This window comes from Glycine soja, chromosome 4 (genome assembly GCF_004193775.1).
Source record: "Glycine soja cultivar W05 chromosome 4, ASM419377v2, whole genome shotgun sequence".
Taxonomy (NCBI): Eukaryota; Viridiplantae; Streptophyta; class Magnoliopsida; order Fabales; family Fabaceae; genus Glycine; species Glycine soja.
Genome location: NC_041005.1, coordinates 298,699 through 319,983, shown reverse-complemented (window position 1 = coordinate 319,983; position 21,285 = coordinate 298,699). Strand labels below are relative to the sequence as shown.

The 21,285-nt window shown below is 27.9% G+C and overlaps 2 protein-coding genes across 2 annotated transcripts; one reads left to right on the top strand and one right to left on the bottom strand.

Moving 5' to 3' along the window:
• Positions 1–4,328: 4,328 nt before the first annotated feature.
• LOC114408395 (heavy metal-associated isoprenylated plant protein 26-like) lies at positions 4,329–5,041 on the bottom strand. Its single transcript, XM_028371432.1, has 2 exons — positions 4,888–5,041; positions 4,329–4,815 (listed from the first exon to the last, which is right to left on the bottom strand). The coding sequence occupies exons 1-2, from the start codon at positions 4,966–4,968 to the stop codon at positions 4,432–4,434; spliced, it is 465 nt and encodes a 154-aa protein (XP_028227233.1). The 5' UTR covers positions 4,969–5,041; the 3' UTR covers positions 4,329–4,431.
• Positions 5,042–16,976: 11,935 nt separating this feature from the next.
• Positions 16,977–18,525, top strand: LOC114408394 (probable BOI-related E3 ubiquitin-protein ligase 3). The gene is made up of 2 exons (XM_028371431.1): positions 16,977–17,625; positions 17,819–18,525. The coding sequence occupies exons 1-2, from the start codon at positions 17,311–17,313 to the stop codon at positions 18,380–18,382; spliced, it is 879 nt and encodes a 292-aa protein (XP_028227232.1). The 5' UTR covers positions 16,977–17,310; the 3' UTR covers positions 18,383–18,525.
• Positions 18,526–21,285: the final 2,760 nt, after the last annotated feature.

Sequence of the window (21,285 nt, the reverse complement as noted above, 5' to 3'; positions counted from 1 at the left end):
TAGCCACCACTTTTCATCTTCAAAGTCAGTTTGAACAGTCTGTGACCACTCCAATTTTGTCTCCAACATGTCACTTTCAGCAAAAGTTCCCTTAAATATTTCCAAGTTCTCATCTGGATCAATTTCACCTTTTCTTGTTAGGCAAACGCCTTGATAATTGTTACATTTAGAGTTCCTTTTATGAGGAGTGTTTGTGATCATAACTTGGGGTGGAAAAGTAGAGGACTTCTCTATTCCAAATGTACCACCCAATTTGCATTTATCAGAAAGAGTGCGATTTTCAATCCCAGGATTCTTATGTTTCCTTCTTGTTTTTTTGTCCTTTCCCCCCCAACAATCCGTGCTTCTATCATATATGTGCTTCCCCTTATCTTCTTTACAGTTCTTCTTCTTCCTAACTTCTTCATCTCCATTGCATCCATGTTTCCTCTTTCTTTTTCTTTCTTTCTTAGACAATACCCTTTCTTTTAGGATCTTCAACATAGAAAAGAACAGTTAGCGTATAAATAATTTGGAAATGTGCACACATTTCTTTTAGGATCTCCATTGCATACATTTTTCTTATCATTTAAATTGCTTTTAAATGATAAGAAAAAAGCCTTAATCTCAGATTGTTCAAAATGAAATATTTGTCAAAAACGTCTGTCTGCGTTTGACTTTGTACAGACACACTTTAATATAAATTGTGACAATCATACGAGTGGTTTCATGATTTGTTTGTGTGATCAGATTGTTTGATGCTTAATGGTTTCATGATTTAGTATCCATAACAATAACATGATCACACAACATAAGCGGTGCTATTTTCACTTATAACTAACACCAAATAGGTACACTTTTTTTCCTTGACTCCTCTAAACCATTCATATTTCGGTAGATTTTACATAGTTTTTTCCATATTGTCAATCGCTGTAACCAAGCACCATCACTTCATTGAATTATGAATTTATGGTTACAAAGATTGTTACAACTATGTACTTTGGTGTGACATGCAGACACATGAAGCAGGACAAAAATTCATCGACTTCAATCTATTGAATAGCCTTGGAAGTTTTTTTCCCATTAGCATTAAAGTAAGATAATGGAGTTTGTTCTTTACATCAAAAAAAGATAACGACTTCTATCGTTCATTGTGTTTCTAAAGAATATGCACATTTAAGCATCGAACATTATTTTATATAATATACAAAGCTTTAGTCCACTCACGCGAAAAGAAAAATATTTTCAAATCACGGATTTGTAAACCATTGATGCTTCAAGATAGAGAAATTAACAAATACTTGAAGTTTCGTTTAAAATAAAAACCTGATGTTTCATGCTTTTCCATTACAAAATACACCTTTTTGACGTAACTTGATAATTGAAGCAAAATCTATATATAAGAACATTAAAAAAAATATTGTTTTACAATAGAGCATATATATATTGGAACTGACCTGTAGCTGTATTAAGAGTGCCTCACCCTGTAAACCGTTCTTCACGTATTCTGGTGGAGGGAAGGGCAAACACCTAGACATTATTTTGGCGAGAGACGAGTGAAATAAAAAAAAAAAAATACACACAGACTGCTGCCTCAAATTGAACACTATTTATTGGCTAATGTCTAATAACTATCCAACATGGGATGAAAGTTCTTGGTTCTCACTTTGGATATCTATTAATTATAACCCAACTAATTATTATAAAGACCAATAAAATCATTTATGGAAAAGATTGTAACTTTCCTTAACTTGTCTTAAGTAATGAATACTAATATTTGACTTTGGGTTTTGATCATTTAGTCTCCGTGACTAAAGCTCCCTACACCCCATAAAAACCAACCAGCTTAAAGGGGAGTGCTAATTGATTTTTATGAAGTGCAAAAAGAAAGACAGATTATCCATTAAATGAAGAATTTAAAATGCACAATAGTGTGAGAAATACTAGTCACAAGATAAAGAAAAATCATCCCTCCTTGTTAATTTATGGTTTTAGATCAAGGTAACAATTATAAATTCAAGATTTTGTTTTAGATATAGGTAACAATTACGAATTCAAGATTCTCTCTTAAGTAGAAATCTACTTAAAACCTCCGTTAATTAAATTAAATTTGTGTGATGTGACTGTGTTGTACTGGGCATTAGTATGTCTCAAGAATCGTTCTTTTGCATGTAAAAAATGGACAAAAGAATTAGATCTCGTGCATTTCAATACTCAAGAATGACCAAATTTCACATTAGAAAATAAAAAAAATCTTGTTAGTTGGATAAGGTAAAATCTTACATTTGTACTGATATCACAATACAAGTGTTATGTAAAGTTTGTATAGAGCACTTGTATAGCAGCAGTACTATCTTCTACTCCTATTTTAATGCAGAAAATATTTTATGTGAATGACACATTGAAATATAGAATTCTTATTGTAAAAATTCACAAAAGAAATCAGTTTAAACTTAAAACGATGTACTCTCTGTATTTTAAATCACAATACTTTCATGTTACAATTCTGTGAGACAAGTAAACAACACACCTGATTGGTTCCAGTTAGCTATAGCTTACGTTCGATTTATATTATGTTTGATTGTACCTTTAGCCTACGTGATACATATGTATTTTATATAATTAAAATTTATAATAAACAAATAATTTATAATATATAAATTATATTATAATAAATATCTTTGATTATAAAAATTACATTTTTAATTTATAATTAATAATTCATATCATATCATGTTATTTTTAATTATTATTATTTTTAAAAATTATTAAATTTCAATTTAGAGATAAAAATAAAACAAAAATTATTTTGATCTAATTGACAGATAATTTTATTTTTTTTGCCTAGTTACATATTGTGTGTGAAAAACACATTTAAAGAAAGGATGAGAGGAAATATTTAGAATGCCTGATAAAGAGGGTGGGAATTTTACTTTTTAAATTGTTTATTATAATTTATAATATAATGTTAAATTAAATTATTTTTTTAATTATTAATGATGAATAATAAAATTGTGAGTTATAATATTAACACATGAAATATTATAGTAAATAACAGAATAAAATATAAATATATATTAACTATTATTCTGAATTTTAGATAAAATATAAATATATATTTTTTAAAGTTATTCCTCATTTCTGTCTTTCATTTTCCTAAAATTCAATAATTAATGAATAACTAATTTTATTCATCAATAAAGAGATCTGAATAGTATCTAAAAGTGATAAACACATCCGAGCTGAGAGTGAAAGTCGATGAAGAGTTTAATGTAGAGCTTGATTTACTTTTAACTATATTATTTTATTTTATTTATACAATTGAGCCTTATATTATTTTATTTTGTTTAATTTTAATAATTTGAGCTTTTAAAGAGATGTTTGATAAACGAAAAGTTTTTATTTTTCCAAGAGTCTTAAAATAGAAAATTATGATTTTTATGTTTGGTATGCAAATAACAAAAAGAATGATTATTAAAAATCAATTTTAGTCCACTTTTTGTTAAAATATTCCTAAGGAGGAGGGTGCGAATTTAACTTTTCCAATTGAATGAAAAGTTTTAATTACTTATTTTACATGAATGTTTAATTCCAAAAAACATAAAGACTAACGAAACATATTTTACACATTCTAAAGAATTATCATTTTCAAAAATTGAGTTTCCTAATAATCATAAAAAACTTTTTTCTACCGAATGCTCCCTAACTCTTTTGGGGCCTTTTTGTTTGTATGTTTCCTTACATTAGGATTATCTTCTTTCCTTCAAGAATATTCCCTTGTGTGAGCCAGAGGAAAAACTAAAGTTAAACACCATGAAACAAATTTTATAAATAAATGTAATCCTTAATGTGCAATTTGAATAATATTTATATTTTGCTCACAGTGAGTGTGAGGAGTTGTGTCTCTTTGTGGGCTCTAGATGTGAACCGTTTAATTTTTTTTTTCTTTTTGTTTTAGTATTATAAAATTGTCTATGTTTGTGATAAATTTTTATTGAAAATCGTAAGCATATATAAAATAAATATTTATTTTTTTAATATAATTTATTTTATATTGATTAAAACATAAATTTATCATCACTTGTACTAGCGAGTCTTTGTGGGTGAATTGTTTAATTGTCATCAATAAAGATTTTCAAATTGTTTATTTTGATTAATTTTAAAACATTGACCGCTGACGAAAATATCAAAATATTAAGAATTAAAATGAGTATTTGGAAGTATAAGGGGTCAAAATAAAAAATAAAAAATGTATTAAAAAAATAATTTGGCATTGATGGGCGAGAGAGAGTTGTTGAGGATGAACTGGAAACGAGATGTGAGTGAGACTATGAAGGAAGAAAGAAAGATGTAGGTAAAGGCGAAGGAGTATCATTCAACAGAGAAAAAATACAACATGATCTGAAAAACAAGATAGAATGAAAGCGAAGATAACAAATAAAGAGAATAGTTTCACATAACGACACAGGCGGAGGGGTTTTCGTCGCTGAAAGCAGTGGTGTAGCGGACCTCAGTGGAGCTGGCACGTGCGAGATGGGAATAGTGAGGATCATCGGTGTTGCGGACATAACCGGAGGGGGCTTTCTTGTCGTAGACTCCGGGTGCGTAGGGGTGAGCAACGACGTCGTAGGGGACGTAGGGCCAGAGCTCTGCTTTCTTGCCGGTGCGGTGAGCGATGCGGGCGACCACCTTAGAGGCCTCGACGTAGCCGACCACAGTGACTTTGTTGGCCTTACGCTCCACATCCACCTGGTTCACGCCTTTCATCCCCTCCACCGCCTTCCTCACTTTCCTCTCGCATCCTTCGCAGTCCATCTTCACTTTCACCTCCACCGTCTGATCAAATCAAAATCACATCCATTAGCATAAAACCAACAGATCTGACGATTATAAAAGTGGCTAACTTACCTGCAATTGCTTGCGCTTCTTGTGCTTGGAACTGCCACTGGAGCAGTCAAAGAGTTCCGATATGTGATCCAGAGCACCCATTACTGCAAACCAAAGGAATCGTATCACTAACTAAGACAAGTGAAAACCCACTTTATAAGCAAGTTTTACTATTACCAAAGAATCTCAGACACCAGGATGAGATCTGGGAGGACACGTGTCCCGCTCCCAAATTGGACGGTGACAGTTACGGAACCCATGACCGCCCATACAAACAGACAACAGATAATTGAGTACCCACCCAATTCCAATCATAATCACTGCTTTTTGAATCTGGACAAGGTGGCGGGACCACCGCACACCTATCCATTAACTCTTCCCAAATTCCCAAATTAATCATTTTTCTTAATACTCATAATTTTGTTAATTGTATCTTAATTATAATAAGAATCCAATATTACTTTAAAAAACAATTTTATTTAGTTTTGTTAGTACTTTCTTTTGAACTTAGATATAAGTAAAATAAAATTTTTCAATATCATTTAATTTCAAGAAACATGTTTAAAAAATACACATTTTTTCTGAAATACTCTTTACTAAAATTTGATATCAATAATAAAAAATAATCATTACAACTAAAGTAATAACTAATTGAATCTAAAAATATAATTTTAGGATGAAATCATTAAATATTTAAATCTAAAGATATATATTTTTCTTATATTTTGGTCCGGAAAAAATAGTTTTTTAAGAGTTATTTTTATTTTTGAAAATATTTAAATTGTATTTTTGTGCTTTCAAAAACTTAATTGACTATTTATTTTTATTTTGGCTATACTTTCATTTTAAAAAAATCAATCACCCATTAATCATATTCATCTTATTATTATTATTATTATTACATGCCAGCGAAAACAAAAACGCTAATGTGTCTGTTTATTTACTTTTTTTAAAATGTTAGATTTGATATATTGTAACAGTATTTTAATTATATATCGATGTCTATGTTAACTTTAGTTGCAGTAAAAAAATGTTAACTTTTAGTTCATTAATATAAATAAAAAAATGGAAAAGTTGGATAAAAAAACAGAAACAGATGGTTTTCTACAGAACCATGTAAAAGGTAAAATATTAAAAAAAAGATTAAATGGCAAAATTACTTTCTTTTAAAGAAAAAGGTAAAATTACTTAGAGTAAATTACACTCTCTTCGGAATTTTTTTTAAGATTGTACTTTATATATATTCCTTTTATTCTATATTAATTCCTTAATTATTTGGAAAAAATTACATTGATATCTCCTGTACATTACACTAATTAATGTGCACCACTATAAGAGAGATTGCTTAAAAATTAGGAGAATTATGTACAATCTAAAAAAAAAATCGAAGTCTATAGGTATAAATTATAATAAATAAATATCTTTAAATATTCTCAATATGTACTTCCACTCTCCTACAAGTTACATCCCATAGTCCTTCAACTTCAACAGCGCGCGCTATGCAGAAAACAGAAAAGCATGGGTGACTTCTTACTTTTGTTGCCTCCGTCAACTCTCTCTCCTCCTAAACGCCAAAGTGAAGTGGGGAAATAATACTTTAGAAAAAGAGAGAACCACGTGCATGTGATTTAAAAAAAAAAAAAAAAGATTTAAAGTAGTATGATCTCAATTTTGTTCTTTTTAAATTAGAAAATATTTAAAAGTAGAGTAAAGTTGGTATTTGAAGAAATACGAATGGTGGGCTCAGATGATTCATTTTTTTCATAAGGGAAAGGGACATGTTGATGGACTGATTAGTTGAAGTTATCGTAACTAGCATTTTAGTCTGGCTTCATTTTTTTACATTATTAAAATTAATAATAAATAAAAATTATTTAAAATATAAATGATATCGTAATTAAAACTTACAATAATGAAATATCTTTACATAGGGATTAGTGAAGAAAAAAATAAGTGTACAACAATCTTATGCTTTTCATTTTAATTTATTAGACAATAGTGCATCAGTAAGAAACAATTTTGTATACAAGTGTTTGATTTTTCATTAGAAAGCATAAAACAAACCGAGTCTAAGGACACAGGATTCATGGATTGAAATAAACGTGTTTTGAAATGTCTCTCAATAGAGAATTAAATACATATTAGATTATAGATTTTTGGTATAGACCATAGGTAATATCTATAAGAAAAATCTTGCGTATAATTATTGAGTTGTAAATATTTTTATCAAAGTATTTAACAATTGTATATGCAAAAAAATGAAATTCGAGATTACTGAATTAATTAGAATAACTTTGTGTTAGTTGATTCAAATACTGTATTGTAAATATTAAATTTAAGATTAAATGAACTAGTTTGGTGATACATGTGTGGGTTAAATGAACCAGTTTGGTAATCAATTTTCGCTTAAATTCATTGGTCATTTTGATAACACAACATAATATTAATTAGGTTGATATCAATCAAATTATTATATATTTAAAAAATAGATTATTACAATTAATTTAAAAAAACTGATAAGTATCTATATAATTTTAATTTTATCTTTAAAAATTTTAAGATGCCAAATAGATTTTTTTAAAAATAAAAATAATTTAGAATATTTAGAATATTTACCTGATATCACAAAAATATTGAGAAAACAAATTAACTCAAGTGAATCTTTAAAAAATTGAATGAAAATATTATAGTGTTAAACTCTAAGTCATAAATTAATATTATAAATTGTTTAATACATATTATAGTTTCTTGTATTATTGTTACTAGAAATTAATTTGAAGAAAAAACATTAAATATATAACATTGTGATTATAATAGTATATTATATAATAATATTATAATAGTGTAATTGTATAGTATGTATAAATAACATTTTAACAGTGTAATAATATTTTAATGCAACAATGGTGTACTAATTAATATAATAATTTAATCTATATATAAATGTCGATACTATTCATATACATGTTTTTTTTTAAGAGTATTGATATACATGTTGTGCAGTGCTGATAAGAAAAATAAAATAAAGAACAAGAAAAGACTATTAAGTCTTTTGGGCCATAGCATAGTAATACTTCGCCAATTAACAGATCTTCTTTCTTCATCAAGGCCCGTGTTTGACAATGGAGTAAGTTTCTGAAGGGGATGCTGGCCCAGTTACTGAGTCGATTACTAATGTATTGGTACAAGCTGTGAACCAAAATGCACAAGGCTTTGCGTCCTTTTCTTTCTTTTCTTTTTTTTTTTGTTTTTAGGTTTTATAAAGGGTATTAGCATGCAACAAAGGAAGTGGTACAGCCATAGTCCCAAAAAAGCGGTTTTTACCCCCTTTTTTTTGTCTTAACCCTTTGATTTATTAAGAGAAAAAATCTTGAGTAATTCAAAATTTGATTAAGAAGTAAATAAAGTCTAATAAAAAATTATTTTCGTCAAATGATCAAAATTTAAGAATTATTTGGAATTTTAAAAAGCCACCCACATGGATGGTGAGAATAGAAATTTCAGGGGTGAGAATAAAAACTCCCCAAAAATAATGGGTAAAATCTTAGTAAGATATTACAGAATTCATTTGAAAAAAATAATACTTATATCCATACAATACTTATGAGTACAAATTGTTGTTTATCTGTTGGCTACCTATATATATTGGCGAGCCGACACTATGGTCAAAGTGTACAAATACACTCACTCTTTTAAAAAAAAAAATTATAAGTAAAATTTTGTTGACAAAAAAACTCAGTTAATTGGGGCTGAGAGTAAAATCACCTTATAATATATACTCATACAACATATATCATTTCTCATAAGAAAACCATGATCCCTGATCTTAGGAATCCAGCCCACTCCTAAATCATATGAATATTGGTAGCATCGTTATATTAGGTATGAATTTAATATATTTTGTTATTCTAGTTAAATTAATAAATTATTACTTGCTTAAGCATTAGATTACCTTTTTCCAGATATACTTCCTTTTCTCACGAACCACACTTACACAGGATTCTCAACAAAAATAAAGTACAAGTTTGGTAAAACCAAGTCATATTGAACAAATTACCAGTTAATTCCGACATCGTACTCAAGAATCCAATATAGATTCCTCAACGACTGACAATAATAATTTTTTAAAGGGATCAAACAATTTACCACTCCCTCCATTTCATTATAATTGTAATATAAAAAAAAATTTATTGTAAAATAATTATCATTTGAACTTTTTAATAAAATATTAATTATTTTTTTACTAATATTCCTTATAATATTATTAATAGACAACAAAATTTATAAATGAATTAATGATTATATAAAATTAATTTTTTTTCTTAATTTATGTAAAATAATTTATGATGAAAATTATTTTAAAATGGAATAAGTAGTATAATAGTATTCATGTAAGCAGCGGTGGTTTATTTAATATTAATTTTAAAAGTCAGAAGTAAAAAATTATTTTAGAATTTGGAGGTTCAGCATAAAGGCAACAGAAAAAATATAAATACAAATTGTGAAGTTTGAGGGAAACAGGAAGTGAATGAGAAGGAAGGTGTAAAAGACTGAAGTCTTCCACTTCCTGCAAATCCATAAAGACTGACAGTATGGTAAAGGAAAGATGCATGTAGTCAATAGTGAATGTTGCACGAGAAGCATTCAAAAGCTCATCGAGTCTCTCCTTTCTTGATTTGTTTTGGTTTTGGGGTTAGGCATATAACAACAAGATGTGTGCAAGCAAAGCATGCATGGGATCGAGATATATATATATATATATATATATATATATTCATTGGGTCGCAAAGAGACTCTTTCAAAATTCACATGACTTGTGTGTGTCGGGTTCCTATCTACATATTATATGACATTATCACACTAACCAACTTTCTCTCACCCATTTTTCTACGTACTAGACAAGGTCCCCCTCTTCTACGTGGTGGGGATTCGATTTTCATTTTCATATAATTATGTCATGTTATTAAGATATATCGTGATTTTCTACTTTCCACTGTCATTTACTGTGAGCTAATGGCTTGTTTAATTTGCAGCACCTCAACTACCATTAGCAAAAGGAAAATTGTTTATTAACTAATCGCATCATAGACATGAATACCTTCATAGACAGACCTTAGCTTCACACACGTATAATGAGAAAAATGACCAGGTAAACCCAAAATTATTTCATAAACATTACACACAAAAAATCTTCTATTTATAAATACATTACAATTAAATTCCCTATTATAGTTTAAAGTTGAAATTATTAAAATCTTAGAAGACAACACAGAATTTAAAATAACAGTAAAACTGCATAAAAATATATAATAAAATAAATTATCATCTCACATTTTTAAAATATTTTTTTTCTAATAATTAAAATTATAATAAAAGATTAATCATATGAATTATTAATAAGATGAAACAAAAATCATTTTATAAAATTGATTTTTAATAATTAAATAATAAAAAGCATATCATATTTTATTGATTTAAATTAATAATCCATATGTTTAAGTAATCTTTGTTATTGATAAATTTTTTCATTAATTATTTTATTATTTTAATATTATCTTAAATTTTTTATCGTTTAAATACATTAGTAATTCCAAAACTTTTACTGTTGTAAAGTTATTCAATTGTAACGTATAAAAAATAAAAGGAAATTTGTATAATATTTAAGAATTGGAGTAGATTATATGTAATTAGCTAGTCAAAATTTATAACAAAGTTATTTTTGTTAATTTCATTTGAAAATAAAAGTTTTAAGTTTAAGTGTCATAATTATAATATAAGAAAAGTTCTGTGAAAGGTTTGGAAATGACAAATATTGTGTGAAAAATTACAAAATAAAAGAAAGCTCAGAGTAATTTACTCTAAAATTAAAATTAATAGTAGATCTGTTAACCGACTAAAAGTTTTATATTCAATCAATTTGTCTTTACTTTGTTTTAATAATTTAATCCTCTCGTCTCTGGCGTTAATTAATTAAGTTGTCAGCTAATTAATATTGAAAACTAGCCATGCTATATCATGTGCGTATCTCTAGCGACACAAAGACCAAAAACATATGCATGCAGGCAATGGCTATAAACTACTACTATGCACCTGCTAATTTGTTATTACATACGTGGTTATATATTATACACTGATGTTGCGTATTAAAAAGATGGCAGCTAGCTTCGATAAAGTATACTCATTTTATTGAAGATTGCGTATGTAATTAGTGATTTCAAGAGAATATTTATATGCCAAAATTATCATAGTGTAGAGCCACCTAGCTTTATTTTTAGCAGAGAAGGCATTTACATCACAAAAATCGAACTAAACGTACACTATTCTATTGCTTTCTTATATGTAAACTAAGATTGGGAAACATTAGAATTACGTACGTAGATTGCTAGATGTTGAACACATGATTTACTGACAATAAAACGTACGAATCGAATTTATCTAATATCCCTGTCATTGTAGATACAAACAAAAGGAACAAACAGAGCCTCGATCATCGTTGTGAACCAAAGACCACGCAACTTGTTATCATTCCCACGGCAACGTTTCAGCCAAGGCATGTACGGACAAATTCACCAACTTATCTTCAATTATCCAATGAGGCGGTGGTCCTCACTCAGATTACCAAAGGCATTGAATCACCTCTGCTTTAACCTTATATATATATATATATATAATGAAAACCTAACAAAAGTAGATGTTTCTTTTCAACTTAAATTGTACTGGAGTAGGACAGGGTTTTGATGTAGTGACGGCATAAATTGGTGAGGTGAGCAGTTACGTTCAGTGCTTAATTAGTGGTGTTTCTCGGCGTGCCCATGTGAAATTAAATGGAGGAAACTCCAATTACATAATTTGCATCACAGTTTTTCAAAAGATATCATTACTTTTAATAGTATGTATGACTATGTATGGGAGATGCTAAAGCACAATATTTCTTAGCTGCCTTGCACATACATATAATAAAATTAAATAAAAAGATTAATTAAAGATTTCTTAAGATGATTAGCTTATTTAATTTAGTAGTTACTGTTTAAGACTGAAATTTAATCATCACTCAAGATTCAAAACTAATTAAATTCAAACGTCAGTCCTTAGATTTTAAGGCTGATACTAAGGATATAGAAACAGAAAATTTTCATAAATTAAAAAGAGAAATACCAGCTTTTATATTTTTAACATGATATATGTTTTTAATTAATGAACAAATTTACTTTAAGTTGTATCCTTGACATAAAAAAATCCTTAAATTTACGCAATATATGTTTAGACTAAGGGTGGCTCAGAAGTTGGTAGAAGCCAGTTAATTGGGCTGTGCCATTGTGCAAACTTTGAATTCACTTTCACATTAATGTAATAGCTAAGTCCAGTATCTGAGTGTAGATGGAATAATCACACCATCAAGGGACCCTCTTCACTAGCTCCCTCCAGTAAGTCTCCTCCACCAAAGATTTTCCTTGGTTCAAAATCAACCATCCATGTTTCGTGAGTGAGCAAAATCAAAGTCCAAATTAAAGCGAACAATTATGACGTTGAACGACTCGATTATTTATTTATTTTCCTTTTCTGAGCGTTTTTCTAAGTCCACTATGAACACGTAACTTTGGGGGTGGAGGTGGGACTGGCTTTTACTGCTACTGCGTAAGTTCCATGTCGCTTTGCCCGAGGTTCAAGGTTCAAAGCCAAAAAAACCAAAGACAAAGTAGTTGAGAAGTTGCTGCAAAGACTTTTTGAGTCAAATACGAGAAATGAATGGGGTATGCGTGATGGAATATCCCCATCTTTATAATAATACTAGTACGTAGTTTCAAAAAAGCAAAGCCGATTTTCCACGATGATGATGATAACAAAATATAAAACCGATGGGAATGGAGTCAATACTATGGCATAGTAATATAGGTTTGCCTTCGGTTGTGGTGGCGCATGAAGACTAGTGACGATCGAGTTCATGGGGCCTGCACGTGGGTGGGTCCATCACCACATCTCTCTTTCTGTCTCCCTCTCCTTCTATACCAAAATCTAATTTAATGTTTCCATGTAAACTATATTGTGGCGATGACTTTTCCCAAACACCTAGGGAAATGAAGCATGATTCTTTTCTTTGGTATTTGCGGTGTTGGCTGACATAATAAACTACTACTGCTATTATAAAGCAAGGTGGGTCATGCTCATGCCTTCCTCTCATTACATGTGCAGTTCCAAATAGATCAAGATCACTATATGGAGTATATGCTTTCATTTTTTACGAGTCATTATATAATAAACTCCCACTCCTCAAAACAAATTAAGCGATACTATAACTGAAGGTTATTACGTTTACTTTTTGGCTTTTTGGTGGATGAGAAGCTTAATTTATACACGCTATATCAACCACTCAGAAAGCAATATGTAATTAACAAAGGTTAAAAATGCTTATAAACCACATCATCATGAATAAAATTCTGCGTAAATGATTAGCTGAGAGTTTGAGACATGCCTCTTGTCTTCAAAACAGGATGAAGGTTGTTGCCCCAATCTAAATTTGGCAAACAACTCTGCTTGGTATATATATAGTAAATCAAGAAGACTATGAAAGGTTTTAATTAACATTAAATAAATATTATGATAAATCGTACTTTCCATTTCACCTGACATGTTTAAATTAATTACACCATCTGATCTTCCATTTTTCAAAAAGAGATTATCTTATTTATTTATTTTTCCTTTTAGCAATATTCACTGAAATGGTGTAGCACATTAGACTTTTTTTTTTCTTTTTTTATATATCACCAATTATTACCACACTAGTTCCTATACCCTGGTTAATCTGAAATAGACCACTAAAGGTGGAAAAGAAAATCTTTCATGAAACATAGACACACGTAAACTATTTTAACTTCTCAAGTTGAAAATATATTTTTCAAGTAAGAACTTATGAATAATATGGTGCGCATATCCTTAACTAATAGTTACATTATTTCCTAAAGTTTAATTTCCACACATTATACATATTTTTCATATTATAATTTATTTTGTAAAAAAATATTATTTATTTTTATAATGATATATTTCCTTTAATAAAATTAATTATCTTTATAACTATTTTTTTAGTGCAGTATTGTAATATTATCCAATAAAATTATTTTATTTATCCTCTTATTACTATATAAATAAAATATTAAAAAAAATGTATTTAGTGTTTCAAAAAAATTAAATTTTTCGTTTTTTAATAAATATAATCACATATAGAAAAATATTATATGAAAATATAATATTATTTATGATAATTATTTAACATAACATATATTAAATATTTTATTAATTATTTAATACTGATACTCCTTGAGTCCTTGTGCCTGCCTGGTGTCATTTAATAAATCTCTTTTTTTGACTTTCAAAAAAATATTTAATACTTATTTTTTAAGTAAATAATTTTTTTATTATATTGTAATAAATTAATATGAAGTATTACCACTGGCTTTGTTAATGACGTCAGAAATTTTAACTCAACACCTATCCGGTCACCTGCATGATAAATTCAGTGTATGTTTTCTTTAATAATAATATGATCAGATATGTCGATACTATCATACAATCTTCATGTATGAAATTAAATTCCATAATTCAAATTAAAGTAAAAAATTAACAAACAGAAGAAAAGAGCATGCTTGTAAAAAAAAAGAGCATATCCCACCAAAAAAAAAATATACAGTATATTATTACTACTATATTATAATAGTTTGAGTTGTTTTCATGAGATTTTAATTATATGAGGCATTCATATAATTTTGAACACTTAAATGATTAACGTGGGGTTACGGTGTTCTATAAAGTGTATGAGAGGGTAAGTTTACTAAAAAAAAGTAAAAAATAAAAATTAAGTACTTATTTTTTTTATTGGTTGATGAGCCAAACTTAATGATTATTGTTTTTTTTTTTTGGCGTAACAAACTCAATGACTGATAATTACTCAAAGAACAGAACCATTTTGATGCTGATAAATTTTCTTAGGAAATACGTGATTTTTTTGTTGAATGAAATTTACCACATATTTTCCGACATCGCTGCTTATATATTCATATTAACATGGAAATGATTTTATAAAATCCAATTTTTTTTCTAAAGATATGTAATAATATAAAATAAGAATAATAAATATTATAAAATTTTTAAAATACAGTAAAACGGTGATATATATACCAAGTTACAACCGTTAAGACCTAGCATAGAAAAATTACATGTTAGATATTTATAAATTATAAGTCGTATATTTTAAAATAAATAATACATATATTATACAGACTGTATTTAATCATAAATTATTATATATGATAAATTTTTAATATTTTATGACCATTATATTAAAATCACACTGAAAATATTATCTAATTGGTTGACCATGTAAAAATTAGACTACAATTTAACTTCCTATTATGTTAAATTTATAATTTTGGTCTTTCATTTTAAAATAAAAAATATTTATTCATAGTGTCAAAATTTGTAATTTGAGTTCAATTATCAATTTTGTCTATATTTTTTTCATTTATTATATTTTAATCAATTAAATTGTTTTTTAATAGTAACTTAAATGATTACCCCAATAATAAAAGTCGTAAATAACTTATTTATATTAATTAACCACAATATTAAATAATCTTAAATTTATTATACAAAATAGTCAGCCCCTCCTGTCCACGAGATGTCAATCATCTTACTTAGTTTTGTTACCAAAAAAAAATCTATTAATCAATGAAAAAGAAATATAATATACAATTTGAAGAAAAAATTAAGCTCTAATTTTAAATATATTAATTTAAAAGTTGAAAAATAATTGATTGATTGGGTTAATATAGGTTTAAATAAAAGATAAATCTAATAATTGAATAAATTATAATTGATTTAATTCAGATTTAAAGTGGAAATAATCAATAACTAGACTAAGTCAAACCAAATTGGTTTGATTTGAATTATCAATTATATCAAATAAAATCATGAATACACTATTAAAATTTATAAATAACTTATTCATATACAGAAGAGTCAGTCTCTTGGGTCCACCAGAAGTCAATAACTCTACTTATTATGGTGACCAAAAAGTTTATTATACAAATAAAAAACACATTTAATAGGCTCAGCCTATTCATTATAGATTGTTAAGAGTTACACTTTTTCTTTTGACTTATTTAATTTATTTGTAAATGGATATGCAATAAAGTTTTAATATTTAGTTAAAATTGAATTGTTAACTTTTTTTTCTTTTGGGTTTAAATGTGTTGACCAAGACTTGATTTGTGGTCTCTGTATGAAATTGATTTAGATATTCTGCTTTTATTGAATACCAGGATGTTGTTTTGATGTAAAAAGAGATGCATCAGGGAATTTGAATCCATTTTTCTCCAACAAAATTCATATGGAAAGAAATAGATCTTATTTTTGTAATCTCTAGACATGGAGAAAAATTAGCCTCTGACTATAGTTATTGTCCATTCAAAAAAATAATAACTTTTTTTTAAAAGAAAGAATTGACTAATACAATTATGTGAAACTAAGATCTTCAAACGATTTAAATTAATGTACATCTATTTTAATAAGATATTTGCCTAAAACAATTTGGCAATGTACATAGAAACTGTCATCCTATATATACTATACACAAACATTTTTTTTTGTACATGCAATTTTTTGTTGGTACAGTCATTTACAACTAATATAGTTATTATATACGACTTGTTATACAGTTTGTGCGCATGATTTTAATTTAATTTATACTGCAATAAAAATGGCAACAAATGATAATCTCATGATTTAATATATAATTTGTTTTATTAATTTCTTAATAAGCTTAGCAAAACCTGAATCGGTAACTTCTAAGGCGCAATAAACTCATAAATCAGTAATAAACATAGAATTAGGGAAGGGGAAAAAGGATTCCATGGATATTTATTTATTACTAGAATATAAAATAAAAAGTAAATCGTATCGTACGGTTTGAATAATTTCCTTTGTTAAACGACGAAACTGCTGAAAAATCTGACAATTTAAATTTTAGTCATGAATGGAAACTGACTTTTTCACATTCACAGGTTTATTTATGTGTTCAAATCGAAAGAAACGCATGTGTCTGACCTGACCTGCATGCGGTGCGTCGTTGCTTTGCGCGTCCCACACTCCTCTTTCTATAATGCTTGGACGAGAAAAAAAGTTTATTTATTATTAAGAGAGAGAGAGAGACTCTGCAGTATCATAGACCTTTTCAACTTTTTCAGTTACTATTTCTATTCATTCAAAATCTATCCATTCTTTTTTTAATTCCCCCCCACTATAAATATGTATCCTTTCACACCAAGCTCTTGCCAGACAACTCTGATTCTATGCCTACGTCTTCCTCCAAATCACAACACACCCAATTACACCCTCTGTTCTCTGCAAATGCGGTGAAGGAGAACACTTGGCTTTAATTTGGATCTGGATATGGCGATTGAAGCACAGTTGTATCCCAACAATGCTCCTCCGTTTCCTTTTCACGTGTCAAGGGTAGACAAATCTCCAGCAGCATATAGTCATAGTCATAGGCAACAACAACCAGGTGGCTGGCAGATGAATCAGAACATTCCTCTTGTTCCTCCCAACTTTTCTTGTTTTTCCAATTCCAATTCCAATTCCAATTCCAATGTCCTCCAAAACGCCTTCAATAAGAATGTTGTTCAGCCTTCAGCCTCATATCCTCAATGCTTGGCTATTGAGTTTGATCAACAGAGGGAGATTGATCACCATATCAGATCACATGTTAGTATACCAATTCTTTTCAAACCGCATTTTCCGCCGTGGTCAAACACAAAGTGACCGCTTCGGTTGCATTTGTCTGCACTTTCGACAAATTCCACTGTTAATTGCTATTTTAAATCTTCAATATTTGTTATTAAAAAACTGAGCACTTTTTTAGTTGGTGTCTATTTTAATCTAATTAGTGTTTCCGCAGAACGAAAAATTGAGGATTTTGTTGCAAGAGCAAAGGAAACAGCATGTGGCAGAGTTATTGAAGAAGGTGGAATCGAATGCTCTTCATTTGTTGAGACAGAAAGATGAAGAAATAGCGCAGGCAACAAAGAAAAGCACCGAGTTGAAAGAATTTATGACAAGGTTGGAGGTGGAGAACCAATCATGGCGTAAGGTAGCCGAGGAAAACGAGGCTATGGTATTGTCCCTTCACAACACCTTAGAAGATATGAAAGAAAGAGCTCTGTATCGGGTGACAAAAGAGGATGCAGAGTCGTGTTGCGATGAAAACATGAGAAACAGGGCAATGGAAGAAGGAACAGGAGAAAACAGACTGTGCGGTGGTGGTGGCGCTGGTGGGGTAGAAGAGGTTGAGCAAATTAGGAAAAGGACAATGGATTGCAAATGTTGTAATTCTCAAAATTCGTGCTTTATGTTTCTTCCTTGCAGACACCTCTGTTCGTGTAAAACTTGTGAGCCTTTTCTGCAAGTTTGCCCTGTTTGTAGTATGCCTAAAAAGTCTAGCATAGAGACATTAATTGTATAGGCTGAATGATCTCTTCAATATGACATCATTTTAATTTTTATACAAAAAATTGCTTAATTGTCAGTATTAAGATTTCCAGTCAGTTGCTATCAATTTTGTGTGTTCCAATACATGATTTGGTATCATTGCAAAAAATGCACTAATGCAGATAAACTGTTAATTTTGGATAACAATAGTTGACTGAAAATCACCATATTTTCTAAATGCCCTTTTATATTTGGGCCTTTTATGCATTAGATGATTTTTCCATATCTCAAATTCATAATTAAAAGTAAATTGTAGGATTATATTCGTGCTGATTGCCATTTCATAGATATTTTAAACCGATGAATGGTCTATTCTTGATTCTGTGTCATTTTTGGTTTTCCAAGTATTTTCACCACAAACGATGTTTTAGAGGGCCAACATTTATCATGGTTCTATCACCAACTACATATTTATGGATTTGTAAAAAAATATTTACGTGTTATAACTATTTTTTATGCTTAAAAAAAACTGTTTTTATAAGTAATTTAAAATGAAGTTATTTATAAATGAAAATTTTCTGTTATATTCTTTCTACTAAATTTTCTATTTACAGAATATAATTTTTTTTAGAAGAAACATTAAATAATACATATTCTGATAGCTAAAAAAGGCTTAATTTCATTTTTTTAATTTTTGACAATTTTATTTCAATTTGACGCATTTTACTCTCAATTTTTATAAAAAAAAATTGTTAATTTTATCCCCTTTTATTTTACTCCTTACATAATTATAATTTTTACCCCAAATTCTTATTTTTTAGCAAATTTTCCAACCAACATTTTAATTTTTGGTGAATTTTAGGCCTAACTTTTTTTTGGCAAATTATACCCCCCTACTTTTGGCTTATTAATGAATAAATGATAGAAGGTAAAATTCACAAGATTTTTGAAAATATAGATAAAATATACCAAATTAATTTGTTACGATAAAATTTACAAAAAATTAAAAAGTTGACAGTAAAAAATACAATTAAGCCTTAAAAAAGTTAATACTATTCAATTACAACTATTTGCTAAATATAAGAAGTATTAGAAAAAAAAATAAATGTATTGATAATATTTTTTCTGATAATATATAAAAAAAAGTTGTGGTCAATTTCAAATTATGATATATGCTAAAAAAATATTTTTTTTTATTTAAGTTTTTTTTAATTTTTATATTACCTTAAAATTGACACTAAACGTTTTTATTTTATAATAAATATTAAAGATGATTTCTAATTAGTTAACAAGATAATAAAGTTAATCCAAAAAAAATTAAAATTTTTTACAATGACAATAAATATTTTATTTTACTGCAACAATAAATATTTATTAGACTCATAGTATTAAGTATTTTATGTTTCAAAGACATAAAATACATTCATTTTCTATTTAATAATTTCTTTATAAAATACAAATAATATTATAACCTCTTACAATATTTTCTTATTAATCACCCTAATATTTTATTTAAATATTAAATGTAAAAAGAAATACACTTAACGTCTTAAAAGTATAAAAAAAATATTTAAGACTTTCTTCATTTAATAAATAAGAAGCTGGATATTTTTTAAAAAAACATGAGAATTAAAATTTATAATATTTGTAATATAAATTTTAGAATCTTATCTTTAATTATTTATGATAATTTTGGCATGAAATTTCATTAAAAAATATATTTAATATTTTTTTGTGAGAAGTATTTTTAAATTCATATCATATATTATAAGTGATAAAATTTTCTTTCTAAATATTTAGTACCTGCATACTCATGAATCAAACTTGTCATTTAGATAAGTTGCTACTAATCTTTGAGTAATCTATAAGTAACACATCACTATAATAGATTACCTAAGTTATGTTTTGTAGCTAAAGTAATTGATTATATATAAGATAATCGATTACTGTATTGAATTTTTTATACATGTATTAATTACAATATCAAGTAAACATTTACTTAGAGGAAAGTAATCAAGTATAATATTCTTTTACTGATTTTTTTATTCGGTAATTATAAAAAATGTTATAATAAATAATGCATGCACTGAAAATATATAAAAAAATATTAAAATAAATAATGAATGATTGATAACCATGTATGTTATATTTGTTAACTCTTATAATAATAACCTAAAAATGATATTAAAAATAATTTATAATTATATTTTATATTAACAATGTATGTTTATTACACTCGAAATATTTTTTTTCCAAAGAAAATAAAAAATTAAAAAATGTAGATTCAAACCAATTTTCTCTACCCGTTCTTTACCTATTTTAGACCAGGATGACTGATTCTTGATAGGTTTTCACTGGTTTCGAAATTTTCCAGAAAATTCAGTATTCCAGAGGGTAATCAAGCTTACATTTTCAGTTTTATATCATTCACAACGAGAGAAATAGAACAATGTTAAATTAAAGAACCTGAATTTCCATCATGTACAAAAATGGGGAGGATTTGTTTATTTTATACTAACACCTGTTGCCACGAAAGGTATTGATTCATGAAATCTGCGTTCCATAGGGCTACACCAGTTTAATCAGGAACTCGTCATCATGATTTATTTTTGTTAATACATCCAATAAAGACTTATATTGCAAGCACTTTGTGATGATATTGGAGACACGAGATTAATTTAGTTTTAATTGAAGCTGCAGCCAAGTTGCGAGACTTAACATAAAAATATAGCACAAGAAATAGACATGAACGTTAATCCCTCGCACTAGTTACAAATTCAGAGGTCATCCTTCGGTGGGAGCTGTACGTACTTTAATTATATCACAATTCACAGGACCTTTAGTTTCATCAGGTTTGGTTTTTCTACAACCATCATCATGCTTCTCCAGCATAGAATTCCACCTTTTCATTATAAAAATATTCTCTTTATATTCTCA